The sequence below is a fragment of the Euleptes europaea genome, chromosome 2 (genome assembly GCF_029931775.1).
Source record: "Euleptes europaea isolate rEulEur1 chromosome 2, rEulEur1.hap1, whole genome shotgun sequence".
NCBI classification, from domain to species: Eukaryota; Metazoa; Chordata; class Lepidosauria; order Squamata; family Sphaerodactylidae; genus Euleptes; species Euleptes europaea.
In genome coordinates, this window is record NC_079313.1 from 133,188,074 (window position 1) to 133,210,065 (window position 21,992).

The window sequence follows — 21,992 nt, forward strand, 5'->3', positions numbered from 1 at the left end:
ATAGCAGCAGGTTTCCTTTGTTGCTACCTAGAGATGCCAAAATTTGAACCCAGATTCTGCCACATGTGAAGGATTAGGAAGAATTTTCTGACGGTGAGGGCGGTTCGATGGTGGAATGCACTGCCTCGGGGGGGGGGTGGAGTCCCCATCTTTGGAGGTCTTTAAGCAGAAGTTGGATGGCCATCTGTCAGGAGTGCTTTGATTGTGGGATCCTGCATGGCAGGGGGTTGGACTGGATGGCCCCTGTCGTCTCTTCCAACCTTGTGTGATTTTGTGAAGAAAGTGTTCTAGAATGGTGTCCAAGGAAAGGGGGACGGGGAGAAGAAGAGTTGGTTTTTATATGCTGACTTTCTCTACCACTTAAGGAAGAATCAAACTGGCTTACAATCTCTTTCCCTTCCCCACAACAGACACCCTGTGAGGTAGGTGGGGCTGAGAGAGCTGTGTCTAGCCCAAGGTCACCCTGCTGGCTTCGTGTGGAGGAGTGGGGAAACCAGTCCAGTTCACCAGATTAGCCTCCGCCGCTCATGTGGAGGAGTGGGGAATCAAACTCGGTTCTCCAGATCAGAGTCCACCGCTCCAAACCATCGCTCTTAACCACTACACCATGAAAGCTATTTTTGTTATTGTTTCTTCAAATGGAATTTGCCCTGTGACAGTATGTCGACTTTTGCCAATGTTTAGTTTGTGTGTTTTTCTTCCTAAAGATTGACAAATCCTCCTCCTTCCTGGAATGGCGTTTACAGTGAGGTTCACATTCCAAAAGGGAACCCATGTGTAGCCGTCTATGGCCCCATGAACACTGCCAAAAAGTCGTGGGGCACTGTAAGGACAAACACAGCCCTGACCTGGATAGCTCAGGCTAGCCTGATCTCGTCAGATCTCAGAAGCTAAGCAGGGATCGGCCCTGGTTAGTACTTGGAGGAGAGACCACCACAAGAACATAAGAAAGGCCCTGCTGGATCAGACCACAGCCCATCAAGCCCAGCAGTCGGTTCACACAGGGGCCAACCAGGGGCCTCTAGGAAGCCCACAAACAAGACGACTGCAGCAGCACCATCCTGCCTGTGTTCCAAAGTACTGAATATAATAGGCATGCTCCTCTAATCCGGGAGAGAATAGGGATGTGTCATGGCTAGTATCCATTTTTACTAGAAGCCATGAATAGCCCTCTCTTCCATAAGAACATAAGAAAAGCCATGCTGGATCAGACCCAAGGCCCATCAAGTCCAGCAGTCTGTCCACACAGTGGCCAACCAGGGGCCTCTCGGAAGCCCACAAACAAGTCGACTGCAGCAGCACCATCCTGCCTGTGTTCCAGAGCACCAAGGAATACCCAGCGCTGGCAAACCCTAGCTCAAAAAGGTCCCCAATAACCAAAGAGGTTATTGGGGAAGGCGGGGGGCGGGTTTCCGTGTGTTCATCGAGAGTCAGGTTGACTTCAGTTAGCAAGTTTTGCAAATGCAACGTGGGGCTGATTGCTCTTTGGTCCCAGCCCGGTCGGTGTTAGTGAATCCTTCATTAAAAAGATAAGAACCTCCAAGCAGCTGCAGATCCAGGATAGTGTAGTGGTTAAGAGCGGTGGTTTGGAGTGGTGGACTCTGATCCGGAGAACCGAGTTTGATTCCCTGCTCCTCCACATGAGCAGCGGACGCTAATCTGGTGAACCGGGTTGGTGTCCCCACTGCTACACATGAAGCCTGCTGGGTGACCTTGGGCTATTCACAGCTCTCTCAGCTCCACCTACCTCCCAGGGTGTCTGTTGTGGGGAGGGGAAAGGAAGGTGATTGTAAGCCACTTTGATCCAACCTTTAGTGGTAGGCCATTTAGCAACGTAATTAGCAAGGTAATTAGCAATGCGTTCCAGGCTGAAGTGCCCCGCATATTTTTTTTGGGTTCTTCATGCTGAATAGTCATTCCAGAATGACAGCGAAGCCGGTGCATACCTGCTTCACATTTCTTAAGAGTCCCTTTAACACGACTTTTTATGTTTGCTCACCCCCCACTTCGAAGAATCCCCTCAAGGAAGCATGCAAAATCGCAGCCCCTCGTTAGCTAAGCAAACGGCGGTTGCTAATGGCTATGCAAACGAAGGAACAAAGGAGCAGGCGAGTGTGTGTGTGTGAAATTTCTCCTTTTACATCCAGGCCCTGAATAGGCATTTTAAAGGTCGCATTTTTAAAAAAGAGCTTTGAGCAAGAATCAAAATTGACCCTGCATAAATGGCCGTGGAGAAAGTCGGCATATAAAACCTACTCTTCTTCTTTTAGCTACTGAATAACCGTAGCCGATGCTGAAAGAGCCGGTCTTACGATCGCAGGGACAGGCTGGCGCGCGTTCATAGCACTCAAAGGGGAAAACCTCCCGACCGCAAATGTGAATCCATTCCCGGCTCCTTTTATTCGAATTTAAGGGCGGGTTTGGTACGGAAGTCGGTTTCAGGTAGCCGGCTCAAGGTTGACTCAGCCTTCCATCCTTCCGAGGTCGGTGAAATGAGGCCCCAGCTTGCTGGGGGTAAAGGGATGATGACTGGGGAAGGCACTGGCAAACCACCCCGCAAACAAAGTCTGCCTAGTAAACGTTGGGATGTGGCGTCACCCCATGCGTCAGGAATGACCCGGTGCTTGCACAGGGGACCTTTACCTTTTTTCGGTACGGGCGGCTGCAATTCAGGATGTGGCCTGCAGAGGGCGCAGGATGCCCCCCAAACCTAGCGCGTCCGCCCGGCCGTCACCATCGGCCCTGCGAAGGCGGGCCTGGGAGCCGGGTAGAGCAAATTTGCATTTATGGACAACCGTCATGCATTGCGCAGGAAACCGGAGTTTCTCCGCGTCTGCCGCCGCCGTTTCGCACCGGAAGGTGACGAAAGAGGCTGCGAACCGGAGCAGAAACACAAGCACGTCTTCTTCTGCACCGGGTGCAAAACGCTCATGCCACAAACGGTGGGTCACCATATCTGCAGTGTCTGCCGTGGGAGCTGTACCTCGCCTAGTTGCGCCTTCGCAACTCATACTCTGGTTTCTCTTCAGATCGCATAAATCTTTCGCCTTTTACTAAAGATTTCCGTGGAGAGGAACATTTATGAGTTATTCGTGAATTTTTTGAGGCTCTGCTCCGGCAGAGCTGCCTTGACTCTGGTTCAAAGATAGATCTCAACGCTTGGTTTCATAACTCACCTTAAACCTCTTTACTCCTCTTTTGCAACATGTTGCACTCTGGACGCTCTTTATAACAGCTTTCCATTTCCCCCCTTTATTGCACAGCTTTCCGACTCCCACCTTGCGCTTCTCCTCCCAGGCTCCTCCTTCTCCTAAAGCAACTGCAGAGCCCCGACTCGGATGCAAAGCCCCATGGGAATTGTAGTTCGGAGAGAGGATCGAGGGACGTGGGAGATTCGTACTCCTGAGCCCCTCCCCTCGGGGGAGACCCCAAGCCAGGTTAAGGTCCTCCTCGGTTTTGCAAAAGGCCCCAGAAGGCAGGGAAAGATGGGAGTAGGGGGGTTCAGTCAAGCCCCATGGGTCAATGGGGCTGCTCAGCATAGGGTTGCCAACCTCCAGGTACGATTTAAACAAATAAAGGCATCACTATGCTTGTACCTAAGTAGGTTTGAAAATCAGCACAGTCAAGGTACAAAAATGCAAAATTGTTATTAGGGATTAGGACAAATTACAAGTGCTATACAACAATTACTTATCCTACTACTATAATACATAAAAATCACTTAATGTCAACCATTCAGGTGTACAATTATTCTTTGTGTTATAGGTGCAAATATGCAATTTTTCTTTATATTATGGTTGAAAAAGTCCAATTCGAGTAGGATATCCAATGATTGGTATAATCCAGCTCATTCTTTTTGGATTATACCAATCGTTGGATATCCTACTTGAATTGGACTTTTTCAACCATAATATAAAGAAAAATTGCATATTTGCTCCTATAACACAAAGAATAATTGTACTCCTGAATGGTTGACATTAAGTGATTTCTATGTATTATAGTAGTAGGATAAGTAATAGTTATATAGCACTTATTGTAATTTGTCCTAATCACTAATAATAATTTTGCATTTTTGTATCTTGACTGTGCTGATTTTCAAACCTCCAGGTACGGGCTGGAGATTTCCCGCTATTACAACTGATCTCCAGCTGATAGAGATCACTTCCCCCGGGGAGAAAATGGCTGCTTTGACAATTGGACTCTATGGCATTGAAGTCCCTCCCCAAACCCCGCCCTCCTCAAGCCCCACCCCCAAAACTTCCCGCTGGTGGCAAAGACAGACCTGGCAACCCTAGGTACTCAGTATAGGTTTGCCAACTTCCAGGTACTAACTGGACATCTCTTGCTATTACAAGTGATCTCCAGGAGATAGTCAGTTCCCCTGGAGAAAATGGCTGCTTTGGCAATTGGACTCTATGACATTGAAGTCCCTCCCTTCACCAAACCCCACCCTCCTCAGGCTCCGGCCCAAAAACCTCCCGCCGGTAGTGAAGAGGGACCTGGCAACCGTAGCTCAGGGGTAAACCTGGAGAAATCCCGTGGCCTTATTTCTATCAGAGGCTAAACTGCAGAGGTTGAAAGTTGGTTTTTGGTTTTGGTTGGGGTTTTTTTTTGCACCTGGTGCAGAACAGTCATGCAAATGGATGGGGGGAGACTCTTGCCTCATTGGCTTTCGCTGGGCTTTGACTTGTTTCTCTTCAGATTGTGTAAACCATTTGACTTTTGCAAAATATTTCTGGGGAGAGGGACAGTCATTAGCGCTGTATTCATTTTTGAGACTCTACAGTGGTAGAACTACCTTCGCTTCCTTTAAAAACAGCTTTAATTTATACTGTTTTAACATGGTTTCCTACTATTTTCAGGACCCACCCTGCACCATATTTACTCCATCTGTTTTGTGCCATTCAGTCACTTCCGACCCATGGCGACCCTATGAATTAACCTCCAAAAGCGTCCTCTCGTCCAGGGCCCCCATGCTTTCCTTTCCACCAACATACCTGCATGCCCCCACCTGCTTGTGCATCCTTCTCCTGCTTGCAAGCCCCCCCCACTGCCTATGCTCAGTCGCCTGCAGCCCCTGCGCACCATTTCCCTGGCAGCGTTGGCCTAGGGTATGCAGCTGGGAGGGCATCTGCCGTTGTCACCCCTGTGCACCACCCTTATGCCCTTCCTCAATCACTCCGGGCCGTTGGGAGTATGGGTAAAGACAGGTGGCCGGGAGGTGTGTGTGTGGGTGGGGGGGTCAGTGGCAGAGGGCCCCACCAGAATTCCTGGTGTCTGCCCTACCTCAGGGTAAGCTGACGCTGGCCCCGTTTCTGAATAAAGTCAGACAATCTTGGAAATACACAAATCCTTTATTTTGAGAAGAAGAGGAGTTGGTTTTTATATGCCAACTTTCTCTACCACTTAAGGCAGAATCAAACCGCCTTGCAATCGCCTTCCCTTCCCCTCCCCACAACAGACACCCTGTGAGGTAGGTGGGGCTGAGAGAGTGTGACTAGCCCAAGGTCACCCAGCTGGTTTCATGTGGAGGAGCGGGGAATCAAACCCGGTTCTCCAGACTCCACCGCTCAAAACCACCGCTCTTAACCATTACACCATGCTGTGATCACCTTTCCAGCCTGGTTGCGCATGTGTGCTGTCAAGTCACAGCTGACTTATGACGACCCTGTAGGGTTTTCAAGGCAGGAGACGTTTGGAGGTGGTTTGCCATTGCCTGCCTCCACATCACAACCCTGGTATTCCTTGGAGGTCTCCCATCCAAATACTAACCAGGGCTGACCCTGCTTAGCTTCTGAGATCTGACAAGATCAGGCTACCTGGGCTCTCCTGGTTAGGGCCTAGTCCAGTTACACACAAACACAGACATTGTGTGTATAGATTTTCCTTTCTGGAGCTGGCTAGTTCCAAGAAGGGCCTGTGGATCAGTATGAACCTGAGCACAAAATGACGTAGCCACACACATTACCAAGTGGAAGAAACTGCACGGGAAGCTCACTTCTGCTAACAAAGGCCATAGGGATGCCAACCTCCAGGTACTAGCTAGAGATCTTCTGCTATTACAACTGATCTCCAGGCGACAGAGATCAGTTCCCCTGGAGAAAATGGCCAGGCAATTGGACACTATGGAATTCATAGAATCAGAGAGTTTGAAGGGACCCCCAGGGCCATCTAGTCCAACCCCCTGCACAATTCAGGAATATCACAACTACCTCCCCCACACACCCCCAGTGACCCATACTCCATGCCCAGAAGATGACCAAGATGCCTCCCTCCCATGAACTGCCTAAGGTCATAGAATCATCATTGCTGACAGATGGCCATCTAGCCTCTGCTTAAAAACCTCCAGGGAAGGAGCGCCCACCACCTCCCGAGGAAGCCTGTACCACTGAGGAACCGCTCTAACTGTTAGAAAATTCTTCCTAATGTCTAGACGGAAACTCTTTTGATTTAATTTCAACCCGTTGGTTCTGGTCCAACCTCCTAGGGCAACAGAAAACAACTCAGCACCATCCTCTATATGACAGCCCTTCAAGTACTTGAAGAATTGAAATCCCTCCCCTTACCAAACCCCACCCTTCTCAGACTCCACCCCCAAAATCTCCAGGTAATTCCCAACCCGGAGCTGGCAATCCTAAAAGGCCATGTTATTACTCGACAGGCCAGGGCTTGTCGCCCATCTGTCCTTGTAGGGTAGTTGGATTTCATTGTGCTAAAATTCCTTTAGTACAGAGAAGGGGTGAAAAGAAAGAAAGTTCCTCTATTCCGGATTCTCGTAGTGAGTGATACTCTGAAGCAGACCCCAGAGCTGCTTAAAGTCCGGCCTTTCTTCTGGATTAAGTTCCCAGCATTTGCGCATCAGATTGTACATCATAGTGGGGCACTGGGGAGGGCAGTCCATCTTGAAACCCATTTGGACCTGCTTGAAAACTTCGCTGTTGGTCATGCCTGCAAAGGAGAGGGGGGGAAAACCCGACACTATGAGCATTCATTAAAAGGTACCGAGTGGAGACAAACTGAAAATGACCCGGGCCCACAATAAAACAAAAGTCCAGCGGCACCCTATAGATCTATCAACGTTAATCTCAATAACGCGTTCATGAGTCACTGCTCACATCTCTGATGAAGGAAAGGCAGTGACTTGGGGGTAGAGCATCTGCTTGGCATGCAGAAGGTCCCAGGCTCAATCCCCGGCATCTCCAGTTAAAAGGATCAGGTTGCAGGTGATGTGAAAGATCTCAGTCTGAGACAGCAGACCGCTGCTTTGTGTGAACAGACTGCTGGACTTGATGGGCCTTAGTCTGACCCAGCAGGGCTTTTCTTATGTTCTTATGCTGCCAGTCTGAGTGGACAATACCGAGTGACATTGATAGACCAATAGACTGATCCAGTAGAAGGCAGCTTTGTGTGTTTGGGTGTGAGTTTAAGTAAGCCATACATGTGCGTTAACTATCAAGAGGCGTGGCATTCTGTGTAAATTTAAAATGTTATCAATCTTTCAGCAATTCATATCTGAAATGCCAGACGTTATTTCCCCCAAATTTGATTTTGAAATCTGATTTTCAAGGATACTTTATTTTAGGGGGGGGGGATTAGAAACATACAGCTGGGAGGGACCTCAAGGGTCATCTAGTCCAACCCCCTGCATAAAGCAGGAAATTAACAACTATCTCTCCACACACACAGTGACCCGTCCTGTCCTGTGCATCTCCTACAAATAGTCTTGCCCAGAAGATGGCACAAAAAATTCCCTCCAGGATCCCTGGCCAATCTGGCCTGGAGGAAAGTTCTTTCCTGACCCCAAAGTGGTGGTTGTAATGATCCAGGTCATGTCAGAAAGGGCCACAAGAGCCAAACACTGACACAACAAACAGAAAAAAACCCAGAATAGTCTTCTTGGTGCTTTCTAAAGGTAGGTACTCTCAAACGCAACTTTGCCCGATGAAATCCAAGCAGCAGGATCCTCCCCGAATGTGTCCCCTGAACCCGAACCTGGAAGCGCAATATTTTGTGTGATCGGACGGTACCTGGATACGGGTTCTGGCCGAGAGTGACGATTTCATACAGAAGGATGCCGAATGACCAGATGTCGGATTTGACGGAGTAGCGCCCGTGGGAAAGAGCCTCTGGCGCGGTCCATTTGTAGGGGACGCGATGGGAATACGAGAGATAAACATCATCCTGGGACACAAAGGAATGACCATTTGAGAGAGGAACTAAGGGTCATCAGCACACCAAAACCTTTTGAAAACTTTTCCAGCCCTACATGCGTATTCAGAACTTTAGTTACCTGTCCTGTGCATCTCAGTCCTACAAATATTTATTCATAAGTGACAGGGCTGGTTCCAGGTTTAGAGGGGCTCCGGTCAGGGGATTTCCACAGTCCCCTTGCCCTCTTCTGCCCACTGCCAGGCCTGTACACCCCCCTACCCATATCCTTTCCACCTGCCTGTGCGTCCTTCCCCTGCCCAGCTTGTGATCTATCCCACTGTCCATTCCCACTACTACGCCAAACAATCTTCTATTATTGAACTTCTTGAAACTTAAGAGGTAAGGGGTTGATTCTGTGTACATGGATTTGGAAAGGAACAATGGGATTAAGGTCTTTCTCTCTACTCTGTATGTCTATTTTATACATATTTTTGCTGTGAAAAAGAGGCAGACACATTTTCACAGTTTTGAAAGGGTCAAAACCAAGCATCTGTGCTAATGTCTTCTAGACAGAAAAATTGCCCAAAATAATCTTACAGAAACCCCTGGAAGCGTATGACATTGTGAATGAACTGATGGAGTTCATTTACCCACCCCCCAAATAAACATTGCTTGAATATACAGCCTCATGCCACATTATTAAAAACTAATCCTTTTTTATATTTTTATTTAATATTTACAAAAATACACACTACACACTACATTACAAAATGCCATACATACACCATTCCAAACTTTCTAAAATGTGCCAAATGACAAACCATTCTCTACAACAGTTAACCACTAGATTATTAATAGTATCTATATTAAAAATCCTTATTAGAATAGCTCTGATATCCTTTGATTATACTATATTATACTAAAAAATAATCCTTATTTCATGATGAATAACCTTTGGACTATAATGTATCTTAAACAGAAAACTATCTTTAGATAGATGTTTCCTCAAAAAGCTTTTTATTTTTAAAAAATCTCATTTAAATTTTTAAAAATCAAATTTTTTAGTTTTTAAAAATTATTGATTTTTATCCACTCTGATGTATTTAAGATATTAATCTTATATATTAATCTTAGGTTTAGTTATTATTGTATGCTCTGTTTAATCCAGTGTTAGCCGCTCTGAGCCTGACCTTGTTGGAGAGAGCAGGGTAGAAAATCAATCAATCAATCAGCTCCAGGCTGGGAAATACCTGGAGATTTTGGGGGTGAAGCTTGACGAGGGCGGGGTTTGGGAAGGGGAGGGACTTCGGTGGGGTATAACGCCATAGAGTCCACTTTCCAAAGCTGCCGTTTCCTCCAGGAGAACCAATCTCTGTTGCCTGGAAACCAGTTGCGATAACGGGAGATCTCCAACCCCCACCTGGAAGTTGGTAAACAAAAAACAGCAGTAAAAAAGAGGAAAAAAATATTATAATGCAATATTACTATATTTGTGTGCAAAATCTAGGCAACTGAATTAGAACATATAATAAGTTCATTGAATATTTTACTGTATATGCAGTAAAATATTCAATTGAAGGCAACTAACAAAGTCCAACTAAGTTGCCTTCAATTGAATGTTTTACTGCGTATACAATGAACTTATTATATGTTCTAATTCGATTGCCTAGATTTTGCACACAAATATAGTAATATTGCATTATAATATATTTTTTCCCTCTTTTCTCTCTCTCTTTTTTACTGCTGTTTTTTGTTTACCAGCCCACTGTACAGCAGGCTAACTTATATTTACCATACCGCCACCTGGAAGTTGGCAAGCCTAGGCAATGGGCAGTGACTGCACCTGGGAGGAGAGTGGAACGCTAGCAAATAAAGGGGGGGGGGTTTGACAGCAGTGGCCCCCTCCAGAAGGCCTGTGCCCTGGCAAATGCCCCAACTCAGGGTATGCTGATGCCTGCCCTGATAAGTGAGCTTCAGGGGGAAAGCTAGAACTTTATTTTGCAGGAATATTCATGTTACAGTAGCCCTCTGGCTTCTTTTCCTGGGGGGAAAACAATGCGGGGGGCATGGGAAATGGAAGTGGTGGGCGGAGGGGCTACTTCCAGGCTTGGTTTTATGGGATTTGCGTCTACGTTGGTCTTCTCTGAGTAGGGTTGCCAACCTCCTCTGATCTCCAGAGCGCCGAGATCCGTTCCCCTGGAGAACATGGATGCTTTGGAGGGTGGACTCTGTGACATCAGATGCCCGCTGAGCTCCTTCCCCTTCCCAAACCCCACCCTTCTCAGGCTTCACCCCCAATCTCCAGGAATTTCCCAACCCGGAGCTGGAGATCAGCACACCTGGCCATTGGACTCTATGGCATTGAAGTCCCTCCCCAAACCCCGCCCTCCTCAGGCTCTGCCCCAGAAACCTCCCGCCGGTGGCAAAGAGGGACCTGGGCTATCCGGGTCACACAGTAAACAGAGACCTGTGCTCAGCCTGCCTGGTTACAGTTGGGGCACCAACTTTTGTGTTTCCTGATAACCCCTTTCAGCTCTGATGCAAAATACCTTGATAAGCCTTGCGAGCCCAAAATCTCCCACTTTGCAGATGTTGTTGTCTCCAACCAAGATGTTCCTGGCAGCCAGATCTCGGTGGATGAAATTCTGCGACTCCAAGTAGCCCATCCCGTCAGCCACTTGGGACGCCATGTCAACCAGCTCTGCCATTTTGGGGGGCTCCTTTGTGGAATCTAAAAGGAAACAGACGGAGGCATCCTTTATCTCTCGCACAAGTGCATGTCGGATGGCCGCAAAAGCCAGCTTTGCACCCAGCTTGTGGGCATCATACACACACATGTAAAGAGGTTGTTGAAAAAACTGAAGGGGAAATTAGAACAATATATAATCAAGGGACCTCTTGAGAGCCAGCGTGGTAAACCAGAGTAATGTAAGAGCGGTGGACTCTAATCTGGAGAACCAGGTTTGATTCCCCCCTCCTCCACATGAGCGGTAGACTCTAGTCTGGTGAACCGGGTTGGTTTCCCCACTCCGACACATGAAGCCTGCTAAGTGACCTTGGGCTAGTCACAACTCTCTCTGAGCTCTCTCTGCCTCACCTACCTCATAAGGTGTCTGTTGTGGGGGGGGGGGGGAAGGAAGGAGATTGTAAGCCGGTTTGATTCTCCTTGAAAGGTAGAGAAAGTCGGCATATATAGTCCAACTCTTCTTCTTCTTCTTCTCTTCGTGTTTAGTTTTATTCCCTTATGCTTAGTTATTCCATTTTCTATATTAACTGTCTTTAGCTTTCGTTCAGAATTGCCCATTTTAGAGAGAAGACTGGCTATCCTGATTTACCCCACTTGCCCGTATCCCTTCCCCCATATCCTGTTTCTCATCTTCGCCTCCTCTCGTCTATGTGCCAAACGTGATCCCCCTTAGAACTTTTTCTTAGGTTGAGCATAGTTCGATTCACAGATGATAGTTATCAAAATAGTGTCTAGATACGCAAGGATCTGGGTGACACTGGCCGGGAGGTGATAACGGTGGGAAAATACTTGCCTTTCATTGGCTAACGTACATTGTTATTAATTTGAATAAAAGGTATGTACATATGTACATATAATGGTCCTATGTACATATAATGCTGATGTCACGAGACCTATATGTGTTTGTTCAAACAATGCATTTTGTTAGTATCTTGGTCTTTTATGCATGGTCTTTTATGCATGGCTGTTTCACTCGCCGTCACCCCTCTGATGACTTTGGGTCTTTGTGTTGATTGTGCGTGCCGCTTCCGACCGTCAGAGGTTGCCTCTCTTTCCCCCTGCGTTTCCCCGCGTTCTGCCCGCATTTTCAAATTCAAAATAAAACAGGTCCCTCGAAAAGCGGGGGAAATGCGGGGAAACTCAGGGGGAGAGTGACGCGACATCTGATGGTCAGAAACGGTTTGCATAATCCAAAGAGCTGAAGTTGTTGGAGGTGTGAGGGCGAGTGAAGCAGCCATGCATAAAAGACCTTAGATTCTTTTAGAAGAACAGGTACTTCCTTGATCATGATCAATATTACTCGATAAGGAGCATGCTTCTATGTAGTAGTTTCCCATTCATTTAGACACGCATGAACACACGAAGCTGCCTTATCCTGAATCAAACCCTTGATCCATCCAAGTCAGTACTGTCTACTCAAACAGGCAATGGCTCTCCAGGGTCTCACGCAGGGGTCTTTCACATCACCCTCTTGCCTAGTCCCTTTAACTGGAGATGCTGGGGATTGAACCTGTGACCTTCTGCAGGCCAAGCAGATGCTCTACCATGGAGCCACGGCCCCTCCCTCTTAGGGTGAATCCAGGAAACTGAGTTTGTTCCTCAAAGCAATGATTGCACAACTATCCCTGAATGAAACAGTGGGAGGAAGGGCCACACCTCGAAGAAAGTCTAGCAGATTTCCTTTGCTCATGATCTCGGTGATGATGTATACAGGATCCCCGGTGGAAGAGATGGCGTAGAGCGAGAGGATGTTTTTGTGTCTCAGCTTCTTCATGGCCTCGATTTCATTCTTGAAAGTGTCCTGGAAAGTCAAGCCCTCTGGAAAAAAAAACACATCCAAGAAAAAAAGTCAGTGGATCTTCCATTGTGAAACTTCCCTGCACCGTGTGGTCTAGCTCAAGGTGGAACCAGCTCAGGTGAAGAAGAGCTGGTTTTTATATGGCGCAGTGGTAAGCTGCAGTACTGCAGTCCAAGCTCTGCTCACGACCTGAGTTCAATCCCAACGGAAGTCGGTTTCGGGTAGCCGGTTCAAGGTCGACTCAGCCTTCCATCCTTCTGAGGTCGGTCAAATGAGGACCCAGCTTGCTGGGGGTAAAGGGAAGATGACTGGGGAAGGCACTGGCAAACCACCTTGCAAACAAAGTCTGCCTCGTAAACGTCAGGATGTGACATCACCCCATGGGTCAGGAATGACCCGGTGCTTGCACAGGGGACCTTTACCTTTATAAGGAGAATCAAACCATCTTACAATCTCCTTCCCTTCCTCTCCCCACAACAGACACTTTGTGAGGTAGGAAGGCTGAGAGAGTTCTTGGAGAACTGTGACTAGCCCAAGGTCACCCAGTAGGCTTCATGTGGAGGAGTGGGGAAACCAACCCGGTTCACTAGATTAGAGTCCACCGCTAAGGAGGAGGAGGATTGGTTTTTATACCTTGATTTTCTCTACCTTTAAGGAGTTTCAAAGCGGCTTACAATCGCCTTCCCTTCCTCTCCCCACAACAGATAACTTGTGAAGTAGGTCGGGCTGAGAGAGTTCAGAGAGAACTGTGACTAGCCCAAGGTCAGCCAGCTGGCTTCATGTGGAGGAGTGGGGAATTGAATCCTGTTCTCCAGATTAGAGTCCGCCGCTCATGTGGAGGAGTGGGGAATCAAACCCGGTTCTCCAGATTAGAGTCCGCCACCCTTAACCACTACACCATGCTGGTCTAATGTACACATTTCAACAAACATGCTGCTTTGGCAGTTGTCCCCGGTAGATTAAAAAAATATTCAGCAGCATAAAGAGCCCGGGCCCCAGTATGGATGCCAGAACCAGGTTGGGAAACTCCTGGAAATTTGGGGATGGAACCTGGGGAGGACAGGGACCTCAGTGGGGCACGATGCCGTAGAGTCCACCCTCCAAAGCAGCCGTTTTCTCCAGGGGGAGTGACCTCTGTAGTCTGAAGGTAAGCTGTAATTCCGGGGGATCCCCAGGTCCCACCTGGAGGCTGGCGTCCCCTAAGCCAGCATGGTGTGGTGACTAGAGTGCTGGATCTGGGGGACCCAGGTTCGAATCCCCATTCTGCCATGGAAGATGGCTGGGTGACCTTGGGCCTCATACTCTGTTTCCCCCACCTCACAGGGTTGTTGTGAGGATAAAATGGACGCGAGGAGAACAAGGAAGGCCGCTTTGTCTTTCCCCGTTGTGGAGAAAGGCAGGGTGTTAACGATCTAAATAAATAACGTAAAGCAATAAATACTGGCAATTTCGACAAGGAACCGGCAAAGCTGGAAGAACCCCACGACCCCAGACCTCGCTGCGCCCCTTCTGGAAAGGCAGAGACACCCCAAGTATTCTGCCAACCGAAGCAGCTGTGAAAATGAACATCCATGCCATTCAATTTGGGCGTCTTCTTTCTGAAGTTGATTGGCAGGGGGGCAGAAAGAAGGAAGTACTTCATCACTCAAAGAAGAATTAACTTGTGGAATTCGCTGAGCCACGATGTAGGGATTTTTAAAATGTTTTTTGCCATCAAGTCACAGCTGGCTTATGGCGACCCTGTAGGGTTTTCAAGGCAAGAGACCTTCGGAGGTGGTTTTCCATTGCCTGCCTCCGCATCACGCCCCGGGTATTCCTTGGAGGTCTCCCATCCAAATCCTAGCCAGGGTCCGGGCCGAGTGTGTGTGACTGGCCCAAGTTTCCATGGCATGAGTGGGGATTTGAACCTGGGTTTCTGAGGTCCTAGTCTGACACCTTAACCACTATACCACGCTGGCCCTCAATGTGGGGATAGCAGGTAATTTAGTAGGGTTTGAAATGGGGTTTATGTATGTATGTGTGTGCTGTCAAGCCACAGCCCACTTATGGCGACCCCAGCAAGGGCCTTTCAAGGCAAGTGGGAAGCAGAGGTGGTCTGCCCTTTTCCTTCCTCTGCAGAGCCTTCCTTGGTGGTCTCCCTTCCAAGTGCTGACCCTGCTTAGCTTCCGAGATCTGACGAGTTCGGGATATACTATGCCACCTTTTCCTTTGCCATCCGTATCCTGGGATAAAAAGGTCTTAAGAAAAACACAAGGGGCTTTTCCACATTCTCCTTTTCGCCGCTTGTAAGTTTATTTGGGGGGAGAGTTGGTTCTGCATGTAATGTCTCCTCCTTTGTGGTTTTCTGTGGGCTTTTCCACATTCTCACTTTAGTTGGTTGTAAGTTCCTGTTTCATGGGGGGGGGGGCGGTTTGTTCCGTTCCGCATATGTTTAGCTCCCTCTAATGGTCGATTCGATATTACACCAGTTTATGTCCAGCATAAAAACCTGCAGTTTAAATCTGCAGGAAGGTGTGCTGGATAAAACTGGTGTAATACCTCCCCAAACCCCACCTTTCCCAGGCTCCACCCCCCAAATCTCCAGGTATTTCCCAACTCAGAGCTGGCAACCCTCATCAAAAGCCAGGGCCAGTAAAGCTCTTACCTCTGGGGAGCACTTTGACCGCAACCCGGACCTTTTCCTTCCAGTATCCTTCGTAGACCTCTCCAAAGTAGCCCGCACCCAGTTTCTTGATCAGGCGGAACTCTTCCATAGGCCTCTCCCAGTCATCCCAGTGGGGCATCGCCTTCGGTTCTTGCTGCAATCAAAAAGGGAATTAAGCTCATCCTTAGGGTTGCCAACCTCCAGGTACTAGCTGGAGATCTCCTGCTATTACAACTTATCTTCAGCTGATAGAGATGGGTTCCCCTGGAGAAAATGGTTGCTTTGGCAATTGGACCCTGTGGCATTTAAGTCCCTCCCCTCCCCAAACCCCCCGCCCCAAAACTCTCCAGGTATTTCCCAACCCAGAGCTGGCAACCCTACCCACCCTGAGGACTAAGAAAGCCCCCTGAGGTTTTTGAGGAGGATTATTTTTAAAGGGCCACAAAACCAGTCAATTTCTGCATGTTGCTGGCTAGCCTAGCAGGTTGGCTTATACTTAGGGTTGCCAGGTGCCCGCTGGTGGCGGGCAGCCCCCCGGCCATTTTCTCCTTTGCCCGCCGACCACGTGAGGGTCGTATGCACGCGCGTGTGCATACGGCACGCAGCACTTCTGGTTTAGAACCAGACGTTCCGCCTCGCGAGGGGCCTTTACCTCTTAGTTTGAGAGGTGAAGGGCCGCTTTACCACTCAAACTAAGAGGTATAGGCCCCTTGCGAGGAGTCACTTCCGGTTTTTTGTGCGTGCGTCAGCACACATGCACAATTACAGAGAAAAGCCTCCCGCCGAAGAAGAGGAGGCATCTGGTAACCCTGCTTATACTTTACAAAGGATCACACTACCTGTGATGTTGATATTGTCCTAAATATAACTGCTGGGAGGGGTACGTGGATTAGTAGGATTGCCAACCTGCAAGTGGGACCTGGAGATCTCCCAGAATTGCAACTGATCTAAACCGGAAGTGCTGTGCGTGCGTCGGCGCACATGCACAATTACAGAGAAAAGCCTCTCGCCAGAGAAGAGGAGGCACCTGGAAACCCTACTTATACTTTACAAAGGATCACACTACCTGTGATGTTGATGTTGTCCTAAATATAATTGCTGGGAGGGGTACGTGGATTAGTAGGATTGCCAACCTGCAAGCGGGACCTGGAGATCTCCCAGAATTGCAACTGATCTAAACCAGAAGTGCTGTGCGTGCGTCGGCGCACATGCACAATTACAGAGAAAAGCCTCTCGCCGGAGAAGAGGAGGCACCTGGAAACCCTACTTATACTTTACAAAGGATCACACTACCTGTGATGTTGATATTGTCCTAAATATAACTGCTGGGAGGGGTACGTGGATTAGTAGGATTGCCAACCTGCAAGTGGGACCTGGAGATCTCCCAGAATTGCAACTGATCTAAACCGGAAGTGCTGTGCGTGCGTCGGCGCACATACACAATTACAGAGAAAAGCCTCTCGCCAGAGAAGAGGAGGCACCTGGAAACCCTACTTATACTTTACAAAGGATCACACTACCTGTGATGTTGATGTTGTCCTAAATATAATTGCTGGGAGGGGTACGTGGATTAGTAGGATTGCCAAGCTGCAAGCGGGACCTGGAGATCTCCCAGAATTGCAACTGATTTCAAGGCTAGAGAGAAAATGGCTGCTTTGGAAGGTGGACTCTATAGCATTATATTCCATTGAAGTCCTTCCCTTCTAGGGTTGCCAACCTCCAGATAGTGGCTGGAGATCTCCTGCTATTACAACTGATCTCCAGCCGATAGAGATCAGTTCACCTGGAGAAAATGGCCACTTTGGTAATTGGACTCTATGGCACTAAAGCCCCTCCCATCTCCAAACCCCGTCCTCCTCAAGCTCTGTCCCCAAAACCTCCAGATATTTCCCAACCTAGAGCTGGCAGCCATACTATTGGTCTCTAACGTGCTAGTGGACTCAAATCAGAGTGAAGAAAGGTCCTGTCTTATCTTTATGGCCATCTTACAGAAATAATGAAGAAACCACTGGTACCACTGTTTTCATTTTGTTTTGTTCCAGTTTTACAGCCTTCTGGTCTGGTAAGTAGTCAGGAGGTTTAAAATCTGGTTGGGACAGCAAAGTTCTGGGTAGCGGGCAACCCTACGTCTTACTTATTTATTTATTTTTGCAAGTAGTAGTGTGACAAATATTTGCCGGGGCATGGGGAGGCAAACCACTCCACTTTGAAAGCCACATTTAACTGTGAGTGAGAATCTGGCCTCTCCTCTTACCTTGTAGCACGAGCTTGTCAGAGTCAAGCCGTGGGTGAGTCCCTTCCCTTTGTAATACTCGACAAGGGAAAGCAGATCTGGAAACGACCGGGTGGCGTTCATGCAGAAATTCCCTTCTTTGTTGCGCAAGATCTTGTAGTGTCTCACCACTGACTCATCTCGGACTGTGAAATCCCGGAAGAAGAGAAATGAAGTCAAGGTTCAGAGGCGTGCATGTGGGGGGAACCCCAAGAGCCATTAAAGATGTTCACATCTTCCTGTTCCCATAAGTGCCGGCATAAACATGGGGCAACAAGCCAACTCCCAAACAACGTGACCATTTGGGCCACATTTCCTTATCTGAAAGCCACCCCATGCCCAATAGGGTTGCCAACCTCCAGGTGGGGGGCTGAAGACCTCCCAGAATGATAACTGATCTCCAGACTTTCCCCTGGAGAAAATGGATGCTTTGGAGGGTGGACTCTATGGCATCCTACCCCACTGAGGTCCCTGTCCTCCCCAAACACCACTCTCCCTAGGCTGTTCCACCAAATCTCCAGGCATTTCCCAATCCAGCGCTGGCAACCCTACCACCCGACCTCAGTGATATTTCAGCCCTAATCCTGGATATTCTTGGATTGCTTGGGATGAGGTGGTAGCCACAGGAATGTGCTTTGCACATGTTCAGAAGCACTGCACTCTTCCATTATAATTTCACTGATAGTCCCCACTCTGCCAGGAAGCTCGCTGGAGAAAGCTGGTCCAGTCAACTTAACCTACCCCACAGGGCTGTTGTGAAGAGAATATAGGGAGGGAGAGCTGCTTATGCTGCCTTCTTGGAGCGAGGATGGGATATTAGATAATCATCACATATTCATGAGCCCTAGGACATCTAGAGTGGCTAAAGCTCTGGAGAAAAGAGTGTCCTCTCCTTTTAACAGAATATAATTTTTATCTATTTACTGTTTTTGTAGTCCACCTTTCTCCCTGAGACTCAAAGCAGATTAGATAGTTGATAATAGTTAGGGTTGCTACCTCCAGGTGGTGGCTGGAGATCTCCTGGCATTACAACTGATCTCCAGGCGACAGAGATCAGTTCACCAGGAGAAAATGGCCACTTTGGAAGTTGGCCTCTATGGCATTATGCCCCACTGAAGTCCCTCCCCTCCACAAACCCCACATTCCCAGGCTCCACCCCAAAAATCTCCAGGTATTTCTCAAAGTGGAGCTGGCGACCTTAATGAAGAGACTTCCAAGAAGCACTGTGTAGGTTGATACATCATATGAGACATCATATGAGAAATGTATTAGGACCAGGATTACTGACATCTGAATGAGCATCTGAAAGCCAGCGTGGTGTAGTGGTTAAGAGCGGTGGTTTGGAGAGGTGGACTCTGATCTGGAGAACCGGGTTTGATTCCCCCACTCCTCCACAGGAGCAGCGGACGCTAATCTGTTGAACTGGATTTGTTTCCCCACTCGTTCACATGAAGCCAGCTGGGTGACCTTGGGCTAGTCACAGCTCTCTTAGAGCTCTCTCAGCCTTACCAACTCACAGGTTGACTCAAACCGGCTTACAACCACCTTCCCTTCCCCTCTCCACAACAGACACCCTGTTAGGTAGGTGGGGCTGAGAGAGCTCTAACAGAGCTGTAACTTGCCCAAGGTCACCCAGCTGGCTTCGCGTGTAGGAGTGGGGAAACAAATCCAGTTCACCAGATAAGCCTCCGCTACTCATGTGGAGGAGTGGGGAATCAAACCCGGTTCAAACCAGGGAATCAAACCCGGTTCTCCAGATCAGACTCCACCGCTCCAAACCACCCCTCTTAACCACTAAACCACGCTGACCTAGCAACCCTAACTTCAACACAACTCTAAAGCAAAAGGGGTTTCCTCCTTGTTTGACATCAAGCCATTCTTCCTGGGAAGGGAGGAAGTGAAACTTCCTTACCTGACAGGACGTATTCTGCCCCTTTTTTCTCACTGATACGGATGAGGAAGGCCCCAATTTTGTTTTCTTCAGACAGCAGCCGATGGACAGATTCGGAACGGGAGATCTGCCCAAAAAACCATCTGGGGGTGGGAATAAAGAGCCAAGAATCATGATGCTTGAAGACAACAAAGTCTGTTAAGCGTGGTATTTCATTTTGTTGGGGCACACCAGCAAGACTCTGAAGGTGAAGGAGCTGGGTATAGCAAGGTACACTGCCTCTGTACATGGCAGTTCCATAAATAAAGGTTACCCCGAATAAATGGCAACCTACAGTTGACAGTCAGAGACATACTGCCTGTTATCATGGAAGTTCCATTGACTTCCTATGGATCCTCATGGTAGCTAAATGCCTACATAATATATCCCATGCCAGGTGTAAGGGGCATTTGGAGAGATCATAAAATGGTGTCAGTATGAATTGCTAGAGTTGGCAGATTACAACCCCCCTCCCCATCTCTGAGTGGGGAAGGTGAATGGATATTGTGTGTGGTCCACAGGCAAAGAAATGCATTCATGTGAATCTTAAAGTGCCTTAAAAACATAAGAACATAAGAAAAGCCCTGCTGGATCAGACCAAGGCCCATCAAGTCCAGCAGTCTGTTCACACAGTGGCCAACCAGGTGCCTCTAGGAAGCCCCCAGACAAGACAACTGTAGCAGCATTTTCCTGCCTGCGTCCCAAATATAATAGCCATGCTCCTCTTATCCTGGAGATAATAGGTATGCATCATGACTAGTATCCATTTTAACCAGTAGCTATGGATAGCCTTCTCCTCCATGAACATCTCCACTCCCCTCTTAAAGACTTTCAAGTTGGCAGCCATCACCACACCCTGGGGCAGGGAGTTCCACAATTCATACACAATTCATACACAATTCATACAATACTCCCTTCTATCGTATTGTTAGCATTAATTGAACACATGAATCTGCCTTATACTTAATCAGACCCGTGGTCCATCCAAGGGTTAGGGCTGTTTAGCTTGGAAAGAAGGCGGCCGAGGGGAGACATGACAGATGTCTATACAATTATGCATGGTTTGGAGAGAGTGGACAGGGAGAAGTTTTTCTCCCTCTCCCATAATACTAGAACATGGGGTCATCTGCTAAAGCTGGAGGGTGAGAGATTCAAAACAGATAAAAGGAAGTATTTTTTCACACAACGCATAATTAAATTGTGGAACTCCCTGCCCCAGGATGTGGTGATGGCTGCCAGCTTGGAGGGCTTTAAGAGGGGAGTGGACATATTCATGGAGGAGAGGGGTATTCATGGCTATTAGTTAGAATGGATACTAGTCATGCTGCATACCTATTCTCTCTAGTATCAGAGGAGCATGCCTATTATTTTGGGTGCGGTGGAACACAGGCAGGATGGTGCTGCTGCAGTCGTCTTGTTTGTGGCTTCCTAGAGGCACTTGGTTGGCCACTGTGTGAACAGACTGCTGGACATGATGGGCCTTAGTCTGATCCAGCAGGGCCATTCTTATGTTCTTATAAGTCACTATCGTCTACTCTGACCAACAGCAGCTCTCCAGGGTCTCAGGCAGAGGTCTTTCACATCTCCTACTTGCCTAATCCCTTTAACTGAAGATGCCAGGGATTGAACCTGGGACCTTCTGCATGCCAAGCAGATGCTCTACCACTGATCCACAACCCCTTTAATGATTCCTGGTTCCTGCTAGGGTTGCCAGTGTCCAGGTGGGATCTGGAGATCTCCTGGAATTACAACTAATCCCCAGACTACGGAGAGATCATTCCCTGGAGAAAATGGCAGCTTTGGAGGGTGGACGCTATGGCATTATACCCTCCTTTCCCCAAAACCCTATCCTCCCCAGACTCTCCTCCCAAATCTCCAGGAACTTCCCAATCCGGAGCTGGTAACCCTAGACAGATACTTACGGCTCTGTTTCTAGAGTCTCCTTCTTAGCCATGTAGTTGTATGGGACATAACCTTCCTCACAGTTCCTTCCAGCGGCATCCAATTTCTTAGCCCACCACCAATCTCCATTCTTCTCCACGACCTGGAAAACGTCCCCTGCCTTGAAGCTGAGTTCGGTCTCCGTCATCGCTCGGAAGTCCCACAAACTGGTGTAGAGGCAACTCCGTGGGTCCCGTGGTGAATCTGTCTTTGTACTCATGATGCCTGACGTTGAAGCCATAGGAAGAAGGAGATCTAGGGTGTGCGTCCCTCAAGCACACACACGAAACACTGCCTCACAATCTTGGGAGACACTGAGCCATCCGCGTTCACTCAGCTCTTGCCAACGTAGCTAGGGGAAATCTTTGCAAACCCGCAGAGTCGTTCTTATCAGAGCCGGATCAGGTTGGCGCTGCCAGCTCAAGGGACTTTGAAAGAATTCCCCCTCCACTTCCTCTCTGTGAGAAAGCAGAGTAACCTCCTAGCCCTGCCCTGTTGTTAACTCCTCCG

General features: G+C 48.3%; 1 protein-coding gene and 1 non-coding gene across 2 annotated transcripts; one reads left to right on the forward strand and one right to left on the reverse strand.

Moving 5' to 3' along the window:
- Positions 1-3,009: 3,009 nt before the first annotated feature.
- Positions 3,010-3,125, forward strand: LOC130474036 (U5 spliceosomal RNA). The gene has a single exon (XR_008933187.1). It is a non-coding gene; the product is annotated as a U5 spliceosomal RNA (small nuclear RNA).
- Positions 3,126-6,760: 3,635 nt separating this feature from the next.
- On the reverse strand, positions 6,761-21,702 carry PTK6 (protein tyrosine kinase 6). The gene is made up of 8 exons (XM_056844905.1): positions 21,464-21,702; positions 19,524-19,645; positions 17,594-17,757; positions 15,340-15,493; positions 12,554-12,715; positions 10,701-10,882; positions 8,028-8,181; positions 6,761-6,948 (listed from the first exon to the last, which is right to left on the reverse strand). Exons 1-8 carry the CDS (start codon positions 21,700-21,702, stop codon positions 6,761-6,763), a joined length of 1,365 nt encoding a protein of 454 aa, XP_056700883.1.
- Positions 21,703-21,992: the final 290 nt, after the last annotated feature.